The 21,658-nt window shown below is 49.5% G+C and overlaps 1 protein-coding gene and 1 pseudogene across 4 annotated transcripts in view; both read left to right on the top strand.

Annotated features, from left to right (window-relative positions):
- Window positions 1-16,096, top strand: part of LOC147096260 (butyrophilin subfamily 1 member A1-like) — a 61,976-nt gene extending 45,880 nt beyond the window's left edge. For all 3 annotated transcript variants that reach the window (XM_085975108.1, XM_085975109.1, XM_085975111.1), the window contains one exon: window positions 15,374-16,096. In XM_085975108.1, the coding sequence (XP_085831234.1) occupies window positions 15,374-15,906 (533 nt within the window). In that variant the 3' untranslated portion in view covers window positions 15,907-16,096. The remainder of the gene's footprint in view (window positions 1-15,373) is intronic.
- Window positions 1-21,658, top strand: part of LOC147096259 (butyrophilin-like protein 2) — a 397,171-nt pseudogene that overhangs the window by 66,492 nt on the left and 309,021 nt on the right. The gene's annotated exons all lie outside the window — the stretch shown is intronic.

The following is a 21,658-nucleotide window of genomic DNA, read 5'->3' as shown; positions in this document are numbered from 1 at the left end:
ATCAGAGGAATTTATAATGGGAAACAAAGAAATGGCTGACCAACTAAATTCATACTTTGGTTCTGTCTTCACAAAGGAAGACACAAATAACCTCCCAGAGATGCCGGGGAACATAGGGTCTGATGAAAGGGTGGAACTGAAAGAAATCAGTATTTGTAGGGAAATGGTGTTAGGAAAATTGATGGGACTGAAGGCCAATAAATCCCCAGGGCCTGATAATCTACATCCCAGGGTACTTAAGGAAGTGGCCCTGGAAATAGTAGATGCATTGCTGGTCATCTTCCAGAACTCGATAGACTCTGGAACAGTACCCATGGATTGGAGGGTAGCTAATGTTACCCCACTATTCAAAAAAGTTGGCAGAGAAAAAGCGGGGAATTATAGACCGGTAAGCCTGACATCGGTAGTGGGGGAAATGCTAGAGTCCATTATAGAAGATGTAATAGCAGAGCACTTGGAAAGCAGTGACAGGATCGGACAAAGTCAACATGGATCTACAAAAGGTAAATCATGCTTGACTAATCTACTGGAATTTTTTGAGGATGTAACTGGTGAAATAGATAAGGGAGAACCAGTGGATGTGGTGTATTTGGACTTTCAGAAGGCTTTCGATAAGGTCCCACACAAGAGATTAGCGTGCAAAATTAAGGCACATGGGATTGGGGGCAAGGTATTGACTTGGATAGAGAACTGGTTGGCGGACAGAAAGCAAAGAGTTGGAATAAACGGGTCGTTTTCCGAGTGGCAGGCAGTGACTAGTGGGGTACCGCAAGGATCGGTGCTAGGACCCCAGCTGTTCACAATATATATTAATGATCTGGACGAGGGAATTGGATGTAATATCTCCAAATTTGCAGACGACACAAAGCTGGGTGGGAGGGTAAGCTGTGAGGAGGATGTCGTGAAACTCCAGTACGATTTGGACAGGTTGGGTGATTGGGCAGAAACATGGCAAATGCACTATAATGTGGATAAATGTGAGGTTATCCACTTTGGTGGCAAAAACAGGAAGGCAGATTATTATTTGAATGGCAGTAGATTGGGAGAAGGGGAAGTGCAAAGAGACCTGGGTGTTCTTGTGCACCAGTCGCTGAAGGTAAGCATGCAGGTGCAACAGGCGGTTAAGAAAGCAAATGGTATGTTGGCCTTCGTAGCAAGAGGGTTCGAGTACAGGAACAAGGATGTCTTGCTACAGTTGTACAGGGCCTTGGTGAGACCGCACCTTGAGTATTGTGTGCAGTTTTGGTCGCCTTATGAGGAAGGACGTACTTGCCATGGAAGGAGTGCAGCGAAGATTCACCAGGCTGATACCTGGGATGGCAGGAATGACGTACGAGGAGAGATTGTCGATTGGGTTTATACTCACTGGAGTTTAGAAGATTGAGAGGGGATCTCATTGAAACCTGTAAAATTCTGTCAGGTCTCGACAGACTAGATGCAGGAAGGATGTTTCTGATGGCCGGGGAGTCCAGAACCAGGGGTCATAGTCTAAGGATAAGGGGTAAGCCATTTAGGACTGAAATTAGGAGGATTTTCTTACCCAGAGAGTGGTGAACCTGTGGAATTCTCTGCCACAGAGGGCGGTGGAGGCCAGTTCATTAAATATATTCAAGAAAGAGTTGGATATATTTCTTAAGGCTAAGGGGATCAAGGGATATGGGGAGAAGGCAGGGACAGGGTACTGAATTTGGATGATCAGCCATGATCTCATTGAATGGCGGAGCAGGCTCGAAGGGCCGAATGGCCTACTCCTGCTCCTATCTTCTATGTTTCTATGAGAGAAAACAATGTACTGTAGTCCCTTCTCTTGGAGTAGGGAGTCTCTGTGACTTCCCGGATGCAGCAATGGACGGCAAACTAGGAGATGTTAGCTATGTCTCCTGCTGCAGACTGGAAGGATCCGTTGGCGAAGAAATTGAGGGCCACTGGGAGAGCCGTGGTCACCCTGCTTTGAGGCTGCATGTCTGGTTACAGGAGGTGGCAGAGTTCTGTGACCACCTCCTTAGGAGCCTCCTAATACACTGCCCTCGGAAAACCCTAGGTGGGTAAGGCCTCTTGTTAAGTGCCCTCCTCCTCCTCCCTCTGCGAGCATCTCCTGGTCTTCCACTCCGTCTCCCGAAGATGCTCAAGTGCGAGGGGGATGAAGGGCTCTACAAGTAGAACCCCATGACTGTGAGCAAGTGTAGTAAGCAGAAGCCTTTAAATGAGAATGAAGGCATTCTCCACTTGCACCAACAGTCCCTGCCACCTCAGGAACTTTAAACAAGTTGAGAAAGCTGCAAGATTTGCAGAAAGTTACACAGAGCCAGTCAAACTGAGAGACTGTCAACTGCAACTTGTTGATGATGATTCCTTTTAAATATCGCTGCTGGAGGCTCCTTCCTGCTGCTGAACGTGTGGTCAGATGGTCGTGATTAAAAGAGAGTGGTAAGTGGCGCGGCGACGGTGAAAATGGTAGATTGTGCAATGCTCACTTGATGCATGCTCATTGATGCCAAGATCTGCCTCATTTCGATTTCTGCAGCGAGCGCAGGCACTGGCAGCGCTGCCAACCTGCCGTAAGTGGCGTCCACCACGGGACCTGCCGGCAGAAGGAAGGCGGCTGCCATTTTTTCTTCAACGGGCCTTAATGGCCAGCGCTGAACCTGCAAATTTCTAGGCCTTTGTTCTTTAAAGAATTGTGTTCTTAAATGTATCCTTAATCACTTGGACAGTGCGTTTTTACTACTTGTAACAGTTGTTCCAACTCGCATCTAACCTGGCTGGTCGCACCTACTGAAAGTTGTTGTTGTAGTAGATGGTTGAGGTCGTAGGTCTGGGTGGTGCTGCCGAAGAAGCCTTGGCAACTTGTAGACAGTACACACTGCAGCCATGGTACGCCAGTAGTGGAGGATGTGGATGTGTAAGCTAGTAGATGGGGTACCCATCAAGCAGACTGTTTGTTTTATCCAGGATGGTGTCAAGCTTCACGAGTGTTGTAGTTGCACCCATCCAGGCAAGTGGAACGTATTCCATCACCCTCTTGTCTTGTGGACAGAGAAGGCTTTGGGGAGTCAGGAGGTGAGCCACACTCCACAGAATACCCAGCCTTTGACCTGTACCCATGGTAGTTATGTGGCTGCTCCAGTTAAGTTTCTAGTCAATGGTGACCCCCCAGGATATTGATGGTGGGGGATTCTGTGATGAAATTTTGTTTTAAATTCATTCTCGGGATATGGGTATTGCCTGCAAGTCCAGCATTTATTGCCCATCCCTAGTTGCCCTTGAGGAGGTAATGTCATTGAATGTCAAGGGGAGGTAGTTAGGCTCTCTCTGTAGATGGTCATTACCCGGCACTTGTGTGGCATGAATTTTATTTGCCACTTAGCCTAAACCTGGAGGTTGTTCAGATTTTGCTGCATGAGGGCATGGACTGTTTTATTATCTGAGGAATTGCAAATTTAGCTGAATACTATGCAGCTTTCAGTGAAAAGCCCCACTTCTGACCTTGTGATGGAGGGAAGGTCATTGATGAACCAGCTGAAGATGGTTGGACCTGAGGAACTCCTGCAGCAATGTCCTGGGGCTGAGATGATTAGCCTCCAATCACAAACACCTTTCCCCCCCCCCCCCCCCCCCCGATCCCCATTTACTTTAGTGCTCTTTGGTGCCACACTGGTTCAAATACTGCCTTGATGTCAAGGGCAGTCCCTCTAGGCTTACCTCTGGAGTTCAGCTCTTGTGTCCACGTTTAGACCAAGGCTGTTATGAGGTTTGGAGCGGAGTGGTGCCGGTGGAACCCAAACTGAGCATTGGTTAGCATTGGTGAGTACGTGTCACTTGATCAAACTGTTGACGACTCGTTTCATCGCTTTGCTGATGATTGAGAGTAGGTTGATAGGGCAGTAATTGGCTGGATTGGTTTTCGACCTGCAGCTTGTGGACAACACATACCTGTGTAATTTTTCATTGTTGGGCAGAAGCCAGTGTTGTAGTGGTATTGGAACAGCTTGGTTACAAGCGTGGATAGTTCTGGATTACAGGCCATCAGCACTACAGCCGGGAGGTTGTCGGGGCCCAGAGCCTTTGCATTGTCCAGTGCACTCAGCTATTTCTTATCACGTGGAGTGAAAACTGGCATCTGTGATTGTGGTGACCTCAGGAGAAGGCCAAGATGGATCATCCACTCGGCACTTCTGCTGAAGCTGGTTGCGAATGCTTCAACCTTTGACTTTTGTACTCGCGTGCTGGGCTCCACCATCATTTAGGATAAGAACATAAGAAATAGGAGCAGGAGTCGGCCATTCAGCCCTTCGAGCTTGCTCCGCCATTCAATGAGATCATGGCTGATCTTCTGCCTCAACTCCATTCACCGGCCCTATCGCCATATCCCTTGATGCCTTTACTAGTCAGAAATCTATCGACTTCTGTTTTGAATATACCCAATGACTGAGCCTCCACAGCCCTCTGGGGTAGAGAATTCCAAAGATTCATCACCCTCTGCGTGAAGAAATTTCTTCTCATCTCAGTCCTGAATGGTCTACCCTTTATCCTGAGGCTGTGGCCCCTGGTTCTAGACTCCCCAGCCGTGGGAAACATTCTCCACCCTATCAAGCCCTGTAATAATTTTGTATGCTTCAATGAGATCCCCTCTCATTCTTTCTGAATTCAAGAGAATACAGGCCTAGTACAAGGACACCCAGGTCCCTTTGAGCATCTGCATTCCCCAATCTTTCACCATTTAGGAAATACTCTGCCTTTCTGTCTTTTCTACCAAAGTGGATAACTTTACATTTATCCACATTATATTCCATCTGCCATGTTCTCATCCACTCAGAGCCTGTCGAGATCCCCTTGAAGCCTCTTCACATCCTCTTCACAACTGACACTGCCACCTAGTTTTGTATCATCAGCAAATTTGGAAATGTTACATTTAGTCCCTTCATCCAAATCATTGATATAGATTGTGAATAGCTGGGGCCCAAGCACCGACCCTTGCGGTACTCCACTAGTCACAGCCTGCTATCCTGAAAATGACCCGTTTATCCCTACTCTTTGTTTTCTGTCTGTTAACCAATTCTCAATCCATGCTAATATATTACCCCCAATTCCATGTGCCCTAATTTTGTTCACCAACCTCTTGTGTGGGACCTTATCGAAGGCCTTCTGAAAATCCAGATACACCTCATCTACCAGTTCCCCTTTGTCTACTCCATTAGTTACATCCTCAAAGAACTCCAATAGGTTTGTCAAACAGGATTTCCCTTTCACTCAGAGGGTGGTAAGTTTGTGGAATTTGCTGCCCCAGAAAGCTGTGGAAGCTACATCATTAAATAAATTTAAAACAGAAATAGATAGTTTCCTAGATGTAAAGGGAATTAAGGGTTACGGGGAGCGGGCAGGAAATTGGACATGAGTCTAGGTTCGGAATGGTCATGGCCCTGTGGGTAGTGGAGTGGGCCCAGGGGCCGTGTAGCCTGGTTCTGCTCCTACTGTGTTCTAATTCTGTGTTAGATTTCAGGAGATGGTTTTATTCCTGTTCCTGGCTGGGGTGGAGATCGCCTTTACAGAAGGTAAGTACTGCAGAAAATATAGGGACAGCGTGATCTCCTGGAAGAATTTCGATCGCCTAGATGGGTCGGAGAGGAATTTCCCAGATTTTTTTCTCCCTAATTGGCCATTGGGTCTTTATCTGGTTTTTTGCCTCTCCCGGGAGATCACATGGGTTCGGGTGGATGCACAGTGATAGAAGATTTGAGGTTAGGATCAGATCAGCCATGATCTTATTGAATGGCGGAGCAGGCTCGAGGGGCCGATTGGCCTACTCCTGCTCCTATTTCTTATGTTCTTATGTTCATAAATCCATGTTGACTCTGCCCAATCTTACTATTAGTTTCTAAGTGCCCAGTTATTGCATCCTTTATAATAGATTCCAGCATTTTCCCAACTACTGATGTGAGGCTAACAGGTCCGTAGTTCCCCGTTTTCTCTCTCCCTCCTTTCTTAAATAGCAGGGTTACATTTGCTATCCTCCAATCTGCAGGGACCGTTCCAGAATCTATAGAATTTTGAAAGATGACAACCAATGCGTCCACTATCCCAATGGCCACCTCTTTCAAAACCCTGGGATGTAGGTCATCCAGTCCTTGTGATTTATCGACTTTTAGTCCCATTAATTTTGCTAGCACTTTTTTTTACTAATAATTTCTTTAAGTTCCTCATTCTCGCCACACCCTTGCTTTTCTCGTATTTCTGGGAGGTTTTTTGTGTCTTCCTCTGTGAAGACAGAAACAAAGTATTTATTTAATTTCTCTGCCAGTTCCTCATTCCCCATTATAAATTCTCCCATCGCTGACTGTAAAGGACCTACATTTACCTTCGCCACTCTTCATTTTCACATACCTATAGAAGCTAGGGGGTGTGTTTGCTAGTGTTCTGGGGGAGGGTTTAAACTAAGATGGCAGGGGGTTGGAAACCTGAGCAGGGGGACAGAGGAAAGGGAAACAAGGATAAAAGCAAAAGAAAGGAAGGGGAAAAACAAAAGTGGCAGTCAGAGAAATCAACGGTTTAATTCAAACATGGCCACAGTGAATAATAATTCTAATAGGTCTAAGAGCGTTAAAAAAAATAAAATAAGCCTGAAGGCTTTGTGTCTTAATGCAAGGAGCATTCGTAATAAGGTGGATGAATTGGCTGCGCAAAGAGAGATAAACAAATATGATTTGGTTGGGATTACGGAAACGTGGCTCAAGGATGGCCAAGGCTGGGAACTCAACATCCAGGGGTATTCGATATTCAGGAAAGATAGGCAAAAAGGAAAGGGAGGTGGGGTAGCATTACTGGTTCAAGAAGGGATTAACAGGGATTAAGGAAGGATATTAGCGCTGATGATGTGGAATCTGTATGGGTAGAATTGAGAAATACCAAGGGGCAGAAAACGTTAGTGGGAGTGGTATATAGACCTCCAAACAGTAAGGCGGAGGTTGGGGATGGCATTAAAAGGGAAATTAAGGAAGTGTGCAATAAGGGCACAGCAGTCATCATGGGTGACTTTAATCTACATATAGATTGGGCTAACCAAATTAGTAACAATACTGTGGAGGAGGAATTCCTGGAGTGTTTACGGGATGGTTTCCTGCACCAATATGTCGAGGAACCAAACAGAGATCAGACCATCTTTGACTGGGTATTATGTAACGAGAAAGGATTAATTAGCAATCTTGTTGTACAAGGCCCCTTGGGTCGGAGCGATCATAATATGATCGAATTCTTCATTAAGATGGAGAATGAAGTAGTCGACTCAGAGACTAGGGTCCTAAATTTAAATAAAGGAAACTACGATGGTCTGAGGCGCGAGTTGGGTAGGATTGATTGGGGAATGTCACTCAAAGGGTTGACGGTGGATAGGCAATGGCAAACATTCAAAGACCGCATGGATAAACTACAGAAAATGTTCATCCCAGTTTGGCACAAAAATAAAACAAAAAAGGTGATTCAACCGTGGCTAACAAGGGAAATTAAGGATAGCATAAGATCCAAGGAGAGGACATATAAATTGGCCAGAAAAAGCAATAATCCTGAGGATTGGGAGCAATTTAGGATTCAACAAAGGAGGACAAAGGGATTAATTAAGAAGGGGAAAATAGAATATGAGAGTAGGCTTGCAGGGAACATAAAAACTGACTGTAAAAGCTTTTATAGATATGTGAAGAGAAAAAGATTGGTGAAGTCAAGCGTAGGTCCCTTGCAGTCAGAATCAGGGGAATTTATAATGGGGAACAAAGAAATGGCAGACCAACTAAATACATATTCTGTCTTCACAAAGGAGGACACATATAACCTCCCAGAGATGCCGGGAAACATAGGGTCTGATGAAAGGGAGGAACTGAAAGAAATCAGTATTTTGTAGGGAAATGGTGTTAGGGAAATTGATGGGATTGAAGGCCGATAAATCCCCAGGGCCTGATAATCTACATCCTCGGGTACTTAAGGAAGTGGCCCTAGAAATAGTAGATGCATTGCTGATCATCTTCCAACATTCAATGGAATCTGGAACATGGATTGGAGGGTAGCTAATGTTACCCCACTATTCAAAAAAGGTGGTAGAGAGAAAACGGGGAATTACAGACCGGTAAGCCTGACATCGGTAGTGGGGAAAATGCTAGAGTCCATTATAAAAGATGTAATAGCAGAGCACTTGGAAAACAGTGACAGGATCGGACAAAGTCAACATGGATTCACAAAAGGTAAATCGTGCTTGACTAATCTACTGGAATTTTTTGAGGATGTAACTGGTAAAATAGATAAGGGAGAACCAGTGGATGTGGTGTATCTGGACTTTCAGAAGGCCTTCAATAAGGTCCCGCATAAGAGATTAGCATGTAAAGTTAAGGCACATGGGATTGGGGGCAAGGTATTGACTTGGATAGAGAACTGGTTGGCAGACAGAAAGCAAAGAGTTGGAATAAACGGGTCCTTTTCCGAGTGGCAGGCAGTGACTAGTGGGGTACCGCAGGGATCGGTCCTTGGACCCCAGCTATTCACAATATATAAAAATGATCTAGACAAGGGAACTAGATGTAATAACTCCAAATTTGCAGACGACACAAAGCTGGATGGGCGTGTGTGCTGTGAGGAGGATGTCGAGAAACTCCAGGATGATTTGGACATGTTGGGTGATTGGGCAGAAACATGGCAGATGCAATATAACGTGGATAAATGTGAGGTTGTCCACTTTGGTGGCAAAAACAGGAAGGCAGATTATTATCTAAATGGCAATAGATTGGGAGAAGGGGAAGTGCAACGAGACCTGGGTGTCCTTGTGCACCAGTCGCTGAAGGTAAGCATGCAGGTGCAGCAGGCGGTTAAGAAGGCAAATGGTATGTTGGCCTTCGTAGCAAGAAGGTTTGGGTACAGGAACAAGGATGATTTGCTGCAGTTGTACAGGGCCTTGGTGAGACCACATCTTGAGTATTCTGTGCAGTTTTGGTCGCCTTATCTGAGGAAGGATGTTCTTGCCATGGAAGGACTTCAGCGAAGATTCACCAGGCTGATACCTGGGATGGCAGGAATGACGTATGAGGAGAGATTGGGTCGATTGGGCTTATACTCGCTGGAATTTAGAAGAATGAGAGGGGATCTCATTGAAACTTATAAAATTCTGACAGGACTGGACAGACTAGATGCAGGAAGGATGTTCCCGATGGTTGGGGAGTCCAGAACCAGGGGACACAGTCTAAGGATAAAGGGTAAGCCATTTAGGACAGAAATGAGGAGGAACTTCTTCACCCAGAGAGTGGTGAACCTGTGGAACTCTCTACCACAGAAGGCGGTGGAGGCCAGTTCATTAAATATATTCAAGAAGGAGTTGGATATATTTCTTAAGGCTAAAGGGATCAAGGGGTATGGGGAGAAAGCAGGGACCGGGTACTGAATTTGGATGATCAGCCATGATCGCATTGAATGGCGGAGCAGGCTCGAGGGGCTGAATGGCCTACTCCTGCTCCTATCTTCTATGTTTCTATGTTTTACAATCCGTATTTATATTTTTCGCTAGTTTGTGCTCATATTCCATTTTCCCTTTCTTTATCAAATTCTTGGTCCCCCTTATGATTTCTAAAAAGATCCCAATCCTCAGGCTGACTGCTTTTTCTGGCAACTTTATAAGCTTCCTCCTTTGACTTAATATTAGCTTTAATTTCTTCTGTTAGCCATGGTTGGATCTCTTTTCCTTTTGGGTTTTTATGCTCTAGAGGAATATATGTTTATTGCAAATTATGCATTATGTCCTTGAATGGGGATGTTCATGGAGCCTCCTCCTCCCAAATAGTTGCTTAATTGCCCACCAGCATTCGCAACTGCATGTGGCAGGACTGCAGAGCTTTGACCTGATCCATTGGTTGTGGGATCACTTAGCTTTGTCTATAGCATGCTGTTTCCACTGTTTAGCATGCATGTAGCCCCATGTTTTGGCTTTACCAGGTTGGCAGCTCATTTGCAGGTATGTTTGTTGTTGCTCCTGACATGTTCTTCTACACTCCTCATTGAACCAGGGTTGATTATGTGATTTGATGGTGAGGGAGGAGTGAGTAATATTCCAGTCTATAAGGTTACAGATTGTGGTGGAATACAATTCTGCTGCTGATGGCCCACAGCGCCTCATGGATGCCCAGTTTTGAACTGCTACGTCTGTTCTGAATCATTTAGCACGGTGGTAGTGCTGCAACATGATGGAGGATGTCTGTGTATGTGGGAAGAAATTATGGGCTAGAATGTCAACTTTCACATCTGGGTGGTAATCTGGCACAGCTGATTGCTCATCCTTTACAGATCGCGCCTGATTTTAATTCCATTGATTTCTTATTTACATCTCTTCCCTGGTTAGAATCCCCTCCAGCATGCCCTAAGGCTTCAGACTTGACCCTTTCCAATTCCTCATAGGGAACGGTAGCATAGTGGTAATGTCACTGGGTTAGTAATCCAGAGGCCTGGACTTAATGATCCCATGACATGAGTTCAAATCCCACCATGGTACCTGGGGAATTGAAATTCAATTAATTAAATAAATCTGGAATAATTACTAGTATCAGTAATGGTAACTATCGGATTGTCGTAAAAAACCATCTGGTTCCCTAATGTCCTTAAGGGAAGGAAATCTGCTGTCCTTACCTGGTCTGGCCTATATGTGACTCCAAACCCACAGCAATGTGGTTAACTCTTAACTGCCCTCTGAAATGGCCGAACAAGCAAACCGCTTCGAAACACTAACAAGAATGAAACCGGAGGGACCACCCGGCATCAACTTCGGCAGTGGCTATGGACATGGCAATGGCACACCCAGCCCAGTCGACCCTGAAAAGTCCTCCTCACCAACATCTGGGGACTTGTGCCAAAATTGGGGGAGCTGTCCCACAGATTAGTCAAGCAACAACCTGACATACCAGCTACTGTCCTCCCTCAGCTGATCAGTACTCCTCCATGTTGAACACCACTTGGAAGAAGCACTGAGTAGCAAGGACACAGAATGTACTCTGGGTGGAGGACTTCAATGTCCATCACCAAGAGTGGCTCGTTAGCCACATAACTGCCAGTCTGGGCCTGCGACAGGTGGCGAGAGAACCAACATGAGGGAAAAACCTACTTGACCTCGTCCTCACCAATCTACCTGTCGCAGATGCATCTGTCCATATTGGTAGCCGTGACCACCACACAGTCATTGTGGAGACAAAGTTCTGTCTTTACACTAAGGACACCCTCCATCGTGTTGTGTGGCACTACCACCGTGCTAAATGGGATAGATTCAGAACAGATCTAGCAGCCCAAAACTAGGCATCCATGAGGTGCTGTGGGGCAGCAGAATGGTATTCCACCACAATCTGTAACCTCATGGCCCGGCATATCACTCACTCTACCATTACCATCAAGCTAGGGGGCCAACCCTGGTTCAATAAGGAGTGTAGAAGAGCATGCCAGGAGCAGCACCAGGCGTACCTAAAAATGAGGTGCCAAATAAAAAGTGGAAGCAACACGCTATCAACAGGGCTAAGCGATCCCACAATCAACAGATCAGATCAAAGTCCTGCCACATCAGTCGTGAATGGTGGTGGACCATTAAACAATTAACGGGAGGAGGAGGTGCCATCAATATCCCCATCCTCAATGATGGTGCAGCCCAGCACGTGAGTGCAAAAGACAAGGTTGAAGCGTTTGCAACCATCTTCAGCCAGAAGTGTCAAGTGGATGATCCATATCGGCCTACTCCTGAGGTCCCCACCATCACAGAAGCTAGTCTTCAGCCAATTCGATTCACTCCATGTAATATCAAGTAACGGCTGTGCGCACTGGATCCAGCAAAGGCTATGGGCCCCGACAACATCCCGGCTATTGTGCTGAAGACTTGTGCTCCAGAACTAGCCGTGCCTCTAGCTAAGCTGTTCCAGTAGAACTACAACACTGGCATCTATCTGACAATGTGGATAACTGCCCAGTTATGTCCTGTCCACAAAAAGCAGGACAAATCCAACTCAGCCAATTACCGCCTCATCAGTCTACTCTCAATCATCAGCAAAGTGATGGAAGGTGTCTTCGATAGTGCTATCAAGTGGCACTTACTCACCAATAACATGCTCACTGATGTCCAGTTTGGGTTCCGCCAAGACCACTCGGCTCCCAACCTCATTACAGCCTTTGTCCAAACATGGACAAAGAAGCTGAATTCCAGAGGTGAGGCGAGAGTGACTGCTCTTGACATCAAGACAGCATTTGACCAAGTGTGGCATCAAGGAGCCCTAGTAAAACTGAAGTCAATGGGAATCGGGGAAAACGCTCCACTGGCTGGAGTTATACCTAGCAGAAAGGAAGATGGTTGTGGTGGTTGAAGGTCAATCATCTCAGGCCCAGGACATCGCTGCAGGAGTTCGTTAGGGCAGTGTCCTAGGCCCAACCATCTTCAGCTGCTTCCGCAATGACAGTCCCTCCAACATAAGATCAGAAATGGGGATGTTCGCTGATGACTGCACAGTGTTCAGCACCATCCACTACTCCTCAGATAATGAAGCAGTCCATGCCTGCATGCAACAAGACCTGGACGACATTCCGGCTAGGGCTGATCTGTGGCGCGAATGCTACCTGCCACCTAAGTGCCAGGCAATGACTATCTCCAACAAGCGAGAGTCTAACCACCTCCCCTTGACATTCGATGGCATTACCATCGCTGAATCCCCCACCATCAACATCCTGGGGGTCACCATTGAAGGGAAACTTAACTGGACCAGCCACACTAACACTGTGGCAATAAGAACCGGTCGGAGGCTGGGTATTCTGTGACGAGTGTCTCACCTCCTGACTCCCCAAAGCCTTTCCACCATCGACAAGGCACAAGTCAGGAGTGTGATGGAATACTCTCCACTTGCCTGGATGAGTGCAGCTCCAACAACACTCAAGAAGCTCGACACCATCCAGGACAAAGCAGCCCGCTTGATTGGCACCCCATCTGCCACATTAAACATTCACGCCCTCCACCACCGGCGTACCGTGTCTGCAGTGTGTACCATCTACAAGATGCACTGCAGCAACTCGCCAAGGCTTCTTCGGCAGCACCTCCCAAACCCAGGACCTCTGCCACCTAGAAGAACAAGGGCAGCAGGCGCATGGGAACACCACCACCTCCAAGTTACACACCATCCTGACTTGGAAATATATCGCCAATCCTTCATCATTGCTGGGTTAAAATCCTGGAACGCCCTCCTTAACAGCACTGTGGGAGTACCATCACCACACGGACTGCAACGGTTCAAGAAGGCGGCTCACCACCACCTTCTCAAGGGCAAATAGGAATGGGCAATAAATGCTGGCCTTGCCAACGACGCCCACATCCCATAAACGAATAAAAAGAACATGCAGCCCCTTGGTGACACCATCTGCAAGCACAAGCTCAGCTTCTCCATGTGTGTGTGGATGATGCCCAGCTTTACCACTTTAGCCTTTCCAACATCAAGTCGCAGATGACTTTCTCCAGCTAACATCAGCAACACTGAGGCCACATTGTTCAGCTTCAACTAGAAATTGGAACTCCTGAGATTTTAAAATTAGTTCTCAGGATATGGGCAATGTTGATGAGGCCACATTTGCTGTCCATTCCTAGTTGCCTTGAGGAAATGAAGAGTTAACCACGTAGTGTGGACTGTCGTCTTGTGAAGGGCCCAGTGACCCACTTGGATTTGTACCACAGTCTGGCAGCTTTCATGGTCATGTTTTCTGGCACTAGCCCACAAATTACCAGATTCATTGAATTCAATTCCATAGCTTGCCGTTGTGAATTTGAAGTCACGGGTAATTTTAACCTAACTCTCCAGCGGGGAAACCCACGGGATCGGGTGGAACGCCGGTTTTATACCTCGCTCAGTGTTGCTCTTTGTTGACTTCAATGGAGAGTAAAATCAGTCGGAGAGTAAAACCAGCGTTACACCCGATCCTGTCAGTATCCTGACGGGTGGGTTCGGGTAAGATTGCCTCCTCCCCTCTGGATAGTTATTACAGTATTACAACCACTACAGTACCACACCCATCACCTTTCCTGGGTATTCGCTGAGACTACACCTGATTGTATGGAGCCTCTGTGTGCTGCTTGACCCTGAGCTGAGCTTCAAACCTCACATTTAGTCCATCATCAAAGCATAATTCCACCTTTGTAACATCATCTGTCGATGTCCTTACCTAATGCCCGTGGCCTTCATCCTCTCTCCCTGTGCAGTCATTTTCATCATCTGCTTTTCTGACTTTGATCTTCTCTGCATGCAGCCCCTCATCCCCATTCCCACAGCAATAGCAGAGCTTTGAGTCAACATGCCCCTGCAGTCTGGGATTCTGTTCCTAAACCCCTCCCTCATGCTGCACCTCTCCACTTTCAGAAACCTCAAAACCTGCTTTCTGCTTTAGGGGCACATCCCCTAATGCCTGCCCTCCCCCTGACCCCCTCTGTAAAGGATTTCATTTTGTGAAAGGTGTTATAACAGTGTGAGTTGTTGGGTCTGTTGACGTGGGTGCAGGTGGCTGGAAACATAGAGCAACAGTTCCTCGAACCATCCAGCTCAGAAATCACCCTGACCCAGTAAAGGGAGTGTCTAAGATGAGAAAATGGGCAGATCTAATCCTGATGGGGGAATGGGCCCGAATCTGGCAGGGGGAGAATTCCCCAGTTTTTTCCTGAATTGGCCTGTGGTTTTTTTTCTGCCATTCCTGCTCCGGTTACAATCGAGCTGCTCGTTCCCTCCCCTCGGGGCGGCTCTTCAGTCTTTAGAAACAGGGAATCAGTCCGAAGCGGCGAACTCGGTGAGAGCATCGCTCCTGCCCGACCCCAGAGATTGGGAGCAGAAATCTCCAACAATTCACAGGAAATGGATCAAATGGGAAACTGGGATCAGGCCCGCGGGGAGCAGGAATCCCGCAGCTCCCGCTGTGTTCAATGGTTTTATTTAACGTGGAATTCCCGAGTCTTCCCCCGATCCCCGGCCAGTCTCTCCCCCCCGATCCCCGGCCAGTCTCTTCCCCCCGATCCCCGGCCAGTCTCTTCCCCCCCGCCAGTTTCTCCCACCGATCCCCGGCCATTCTCTCCCCCCCGCCAGTTTCTCCCCCCGATCCCCGGCCAGTGTCTACCCCCCCCCCCCCCCACCGATCCCCGGCCAGTCTCTCCCCCCGATCCCCGGCCAGTCTCTCCCCCCGATCCCCGGCCAGTCTCTCCCCCCGATCCCCGGCCAGTCTCTTCCCCCCCCCCCCCCCCCCCCCGATCCCCGGCCAGTCTCTCCCCCCGATCCCCGGCCAGTCTCTCCCCCCGATCCCCGGCCAGTCTCTCTCTAATCCCGGGTGAATCTCTCTAATTCTCTGCTTTTTCTCCCAGTCTCTGTGACCCTGGATGTGGAAACAGCGAATCCAGAGCTCGAGGTGTCTGAGGATCTGAAGAGTGTGAGACGGACCGGGACCGAGAGGAATCTCCCTGACACCGGGAAGAGGTTTACAGGCTGGGCCTGTGTGCTGGGATCGGAGGGATTCACATCGGGGAAACATTACTGGGAGGTGGAGGTGGCGGGGAATCGGCTCTGGAGACTGGGAGTAGCTGCAGAGTCTGTGGAGAGGAAGGGAAAGGTCAGACTGAGGCCGGAGACTGGAGTCTGGGCCATCCGGCGGTTTTATGATGATTTTTATGTAATCTCCTCCCCTCAATCCCGTCTCCCCGCCGGTCCGATCCCCGGGAAGGTGGGAGTTTATCTCAGTTACGAGTCCGGGACAGTTTCATTTTACAGCGCGGACACCAAGTCCCATCTCCACACCTTCACTGGGAATAAATTCACGGGGAAACTTTATCCTTTCTTCTTGCCTTGGGATAAAAACCAGTGGCTGAGAATCTGCTCCGGCTCCGATCTGGGTCTGTAAAAGGGGCGGGGCCTCGGGCCGGCCCGCATCATCCATGATGTCACAGTGACTTGACCTCCCGCCATTCGGGTCAGGGGTCAGGAGTTAGAAAATGTAATTTCCAGATTATCCACTGTAAAATCCAAATGAGACTGTAAATAAAACCAAAACAAAATAAATGTCAGAAAACTAAAATAAAAAGTAAATTCAATACCTTGTGTCTCTCCTTCCATCATTTGCTCCCTGCTTCAGTCAGTCAAACTACCCAGTGCCGCCTCCATCTCTTCACCTCTTTCCCAATCTGACCGGTGATTTCTTCTGTGTTTACATTTCTCACTCTGCACCCAGAACATGAAAGCCTGAGGGGGAATCCAAATATTGAAGGGAGAAAATAGTGTGTTTCTAGGGAGTCCAGGGATATAGTCATTGCAATATTTACATTAAATATCACCTTTTTTTGTTTCCTTTTAAGCAGTTTTAGTTATATTAGATTGTCGATCTTAAAAAAGGAATTTAAAAAGTGATATTTGTATTTTCAACATGGTAACCAGATCATCAATTCGTCAAAAGTTACCACCAGTCGCCGTCCCACACCCAACTCCCACCATCCAAATTCATAAAGGAACGCTGGCCCCTCCCGACCCAGTTCACAGATATTCCAACACTTCCACCTAATTCCCCACACTGTCAGAGAGACTGTACCCCATCCAACTCCCCACCCTATCCAACTCCCCACCCTATCACACAGACACTGTACCCAATCCAACTCCCCACCCTATCACACAGACACTGTACCCAATCCAACTCCCCACCCTATCACAGACACTGTACCCCATCCAACTCCCCACCCTATCACACAGACACTGTACCCCATCCAACTCCCCACCCTATCACAGACACACTGTACCCCATCCAACTCCCCACCCTATCACAGACACACTGTACCCCATCCAACTCCCCACCCTATCACACAGACACTGCACCCCATCCAACTCCCCACCCTATCACACAGAGACACTGCACCCCATCCAACTCCCCACCCTATCACAGACACACTGTACCCAATCCAACTCCCCACCCTATCACAGACACTGTACCCAATCCAACTCCCCACCCTATCACACAGACACTGTACCCAATCCAACTCCCCATCCTATCACACAGAGACACTGTACCCCATCCAACTCCCCACCCTATCACACAGACACTGTACCCCATCCAACTCCCCACCCTATCACACAGACACTGTACCCCATCCAACTCCCCACCCTATCACACAGACACTGCACCCCATCCAACTCCCCACCCTATCACACAGACACTGTACCCCATCCAACTCCCCACCCTATCACACAGACACTGCACCCCATCCAACTCCCCACCCTATCACACAGACACTGCACCCCATCCAACTCCCCACCCTATCACAGACACACTGTACCCCATCCAACTCCCCACCCTATCACACAGACACTGTACCCCATCCAACTCCCCACCCTATCACACAGACACTGCACCCCATCCAACTCCCCACCCAATCACACACTGTACCCCATCCAACTCCCCACCCTATCACACAGACACTGTACCCCATCCAACTCCCCACCCTATCACACAGACACTGTACCCCATCCAACTCCCCACCCTATCACACAGACACTGCACCCCATCCAACTCCCCACCCTATCACAGACACTGTACCCAATCCAACTCCCCACCCTATCACACAGACACTGTACCCCATCCAACTCCCCACCCTATCGCACAGACACTGTACCCCATCCAACTCCCCACCCTATCACACAGAGACACTGTACCCCATCCAACTCCCCACCCTATCGCACAGACACTGTACCCCATCCAACTCCCCACCCCTTCACAGACACTGTACCGCATCCAACTCCCCACCCTATCACACAGACACTGCACCCCATCCACCCTTTCACACACTGTACCCCATCCAACTCCCCACCCTATCGCACAGACACTGCACCCCATCCAACTCCCCACCCTATCACACAGACACTGCACCCCATCCAACTCCCCACCCTATCACACAGACACTGCACCCCATCCAACTCCCCACCCTATCACACAGACACTGCACCCCATCCAACTCCCCACCCTATCACACAGACACTGCACCCCATCCAACTCCCCACCCTATCACACAGACACTGCACCCCATCCAACTCCCCACCCTATCACACAGACACTGTACCCCATCCAACTCCCCACCCTTTCACACAGACACTGCACCCCATCCAACTCCCCATCCTTTCACACAGACACTGCACCCCATCCAACTCCCCACCCTTTCACACAGACATTGCACCCCATCCAACTCCCCACCCTATCACACAGACACTGTACCCCATCCAACTCCCCACCCTATCACACAGACACTGTACCCCATCCAACTCCCCACCCTATCACACAGACACTGCACCCCATCCAACTCCCCACCCTATCACACAGACACTGCACCCCATCCAACTCCCCACCCTATCACACAGACACTGTACCCCATCCAACTCCCCACCCTATCACACAGACACTGCACCCCATCCAACTCCCCACCCTATCACACAGACACTGCACCCCATCCAACTCCCCACCCTTTCACACAGACACTGTACCCCATCCAACTCCCCACCCTATCACACAGACACTGTACCCCATCCAACTCCCCACCCTATCACACAGACACTGCACCCCATCCAACTCCCCACCCTATCACACAGACACTGTACCCCATCCAACTCCCCACCCTATCACACAGACACTGCACCCCATCCAACTCCCCACCCTATCACACAGACACTGTACCCCATCCAACTCCCCACCCTATCACACAGACACTGCACCCCATCCAACTCCCCACCCTATCACACAGACACTGCACCCCATCCAACTCCCCACCCTATCACACAGACACTGTACCCCATCCAACTCCCCACCCTATCACACAGACACTGCACCCCATCCAACTCCCCACCCTATCACACAGACACTGCACCCCATCCAACTCCCCACCCTATCACACAGACACTGCACCCCATCCAACTCCCCACCCTATCACACAGACACTGTACCCCATCCAACTCCCCACCCCTTCACACAGACACTGTACCCCATCCAACTCCCCACCCTCACACAGACACTGTACCCCATCCAACTCCCCACCCTATCACACAGACACTGCACCCCATCCAACTCCCCACCCTATCACACAGACACTGTACCCCATCCAACTCCCCACCCATCACACAGACACTGTACCCCATCCAACTCCCCACCCTATCACACAGACACTGTACCGCATCCAACTCCCCACCCTATCACACAGACACTGTATCCCATCCAACTCCCCACCCTTCACACAGACACTGTACCCCATCCAACTCCCCACCCTATCACACAGACACTGCACCCCATCCAACTACCCACCCTATCACACAGACACTGCACCCCATCCAACTCCCCACCCTATCACACAGACACTGTACCCCATCCAACTCCCCACCCTATCACACAGACACTGTACCCCATCCAACTCCCCACCCTTTCACAGACACTGCACCCCATCCAACTCCCCACCCTTTCACACAGACACTGCACTCCATCCAACTCCCCACCCTATCACACAGACACTGTACCCCCTCCAACTCCCCATCCTTTCACTCAGACACTGCACCCATCCAACTCCCCACCCTATCACACAGACACTGTACCCCATCCAACTCCCCACCCCTTCACACAGACACTGCACCCCATCCAACTCCCCACCCTATCACACAGACACTGTACCCCATCTAACTCCCCACCCCTTCACACAGACAATGCACCCCATCCAACTCCCCACCCTTTCACACAGACACTGCACCCCATCCAACTCCCCACCCTTTCACACAGACATTGCACCCCATCCAACTCCCCACCCTATCACACAGACACTGCACCCCATCCAACTCCCCACCCTTCACACAGACACTGTACCCCATCCAACTCCCCACCCTATCACACAGACATTGCACCCCATCCAACTCCCCACCCTATCACACAGACACTGCACCCCATCCAACTCCCCACCCTATCACACAGAGACACTGTACCCCATCCAACTCCCCACCCTATCACACAGACACTGTACCCCATCCAACTCCCCACCCTATCACACAGACACTGCACCCCATCCAACTCCCCACCCTATCACACAGACACTGTACCCCATCCAACTCCCCACCCTATCACACAGACACTGCACCCCATCCAACTCCCCACCCTATCACACAGACACTGCACCCCATCCAACTCCCCACCCTCTCACACACACACTGTACCCCATCCAACTCCCCACCCTATCACACAGACACTGTACCCCATCCAACTCCCCACCCTATCACACAGACACTGTACCCCATCCAACTCCCCACCCTATCACACAGACACTGTACCCCATCCAACTCCCCATCCTTTCACACAGACACTGCACCCCATCCAACTCCCCACCCTTTCACAGACACTGTACCCCATCCAATTCCCCACCCTATCACACAGACACTGCACCCCATCCAACTCCCCACCCTATCACACAGACACTGCACCCCATCCAACTCCCCACCCTATCACACAGACACTGTACCCCATCCAACTCCCCACCCTCTCACACAGACACTGCACCCCATCCAACTCCCCACCCTATCACACAGACACTGTACCCCATCCAACTCCCCACCCTTTCACACAGACACTGCACCCCATCCAACTCCCCACCCTTTCACACAGACACTGCACCCCATCCAACTCCCCACCCTATCACACAGACACTGTACCCCATCCAACTCCCCACCCTTTCACACAGACACTGCACCCCATCCAACTCCCCACCCTATCACACAGACACTGCACCCCATCCAACTCCCCACCCTATCACACAGACACTGTACCCCATCCAACTCCCCACCCTATCACACAGACACTGTACCCCATCCAACTCCCCACCCTTTCACACAGACACTGTACCCCATCCAACTCCCCACCCTTTCACACAGACACTGCACCCCATCCAACTCCCCACCCTATCACACAGACACTGTACCCCATCCAACTCCCCACCCTTTCACACAGACACTGTACCCCATCCAACTCCCCACCCTTTCACACAGACACTGCACCCCATCCAACTCCCCACCCTATCACACAGACACTGCACCCCATCCAACTCCCCACCCTATCACACAGACACTGCACCCCATCCAACTCCCCACCCTTCACACAGACACTGCACCCCATCCAACTCCCCACCCTATCACACAGACACTGCACCCCATCCAACTCCCCACCCTTTCACACAGACACTGTACCCCATCCAACTCCCCACCCTATCACACAGACACTGCACCCCATCCAACTCCCCACCCTTCACACAGACACTGCACCCCATCCAACTCCCCACCCTATCACACAGACACTGCACCCCATCCAACTCCCCACCCTTTCACACAGACACTGTACCCCATCCAACTCCCCACCCTTTCACACAGACACTGTACGCCATCCAACTCCCCACCCTATCACACAGACACTGCACCCCATCCAACTCCCCACCCTTCACACAGACACTGTACCCCATCCAACTCCCCACCCTATCACACAGACACTGCACCCCATCCAACTCCCCACCCTTCACACAGACACTGTACCCCATCCAACTCCCCACCCTATCACACAGACACTGCACCCCATCCAACTCCCCACCCTTCACACAGAC

This window comes from Somniosus microcephalus, unplaced genomic scaffold (assembly GCF_052327205.1).
Source record: "Somniosus microcephalus isolate GS21.2 unplaced genomic scaffold, FLI_Smic_1.0 unresolved_chr1, whole genome shotgun sequence".
Classification (NCBI taxonomy): Eukaryota; Metazoa; Chordata; class Chondrichthyes; order Squaliformes; family Somniosidae; genus Somniosus; species Somniosus microcephalus.
This window is presented reverse-complemented; position numbering and strand designations above follow the sequence as displayed.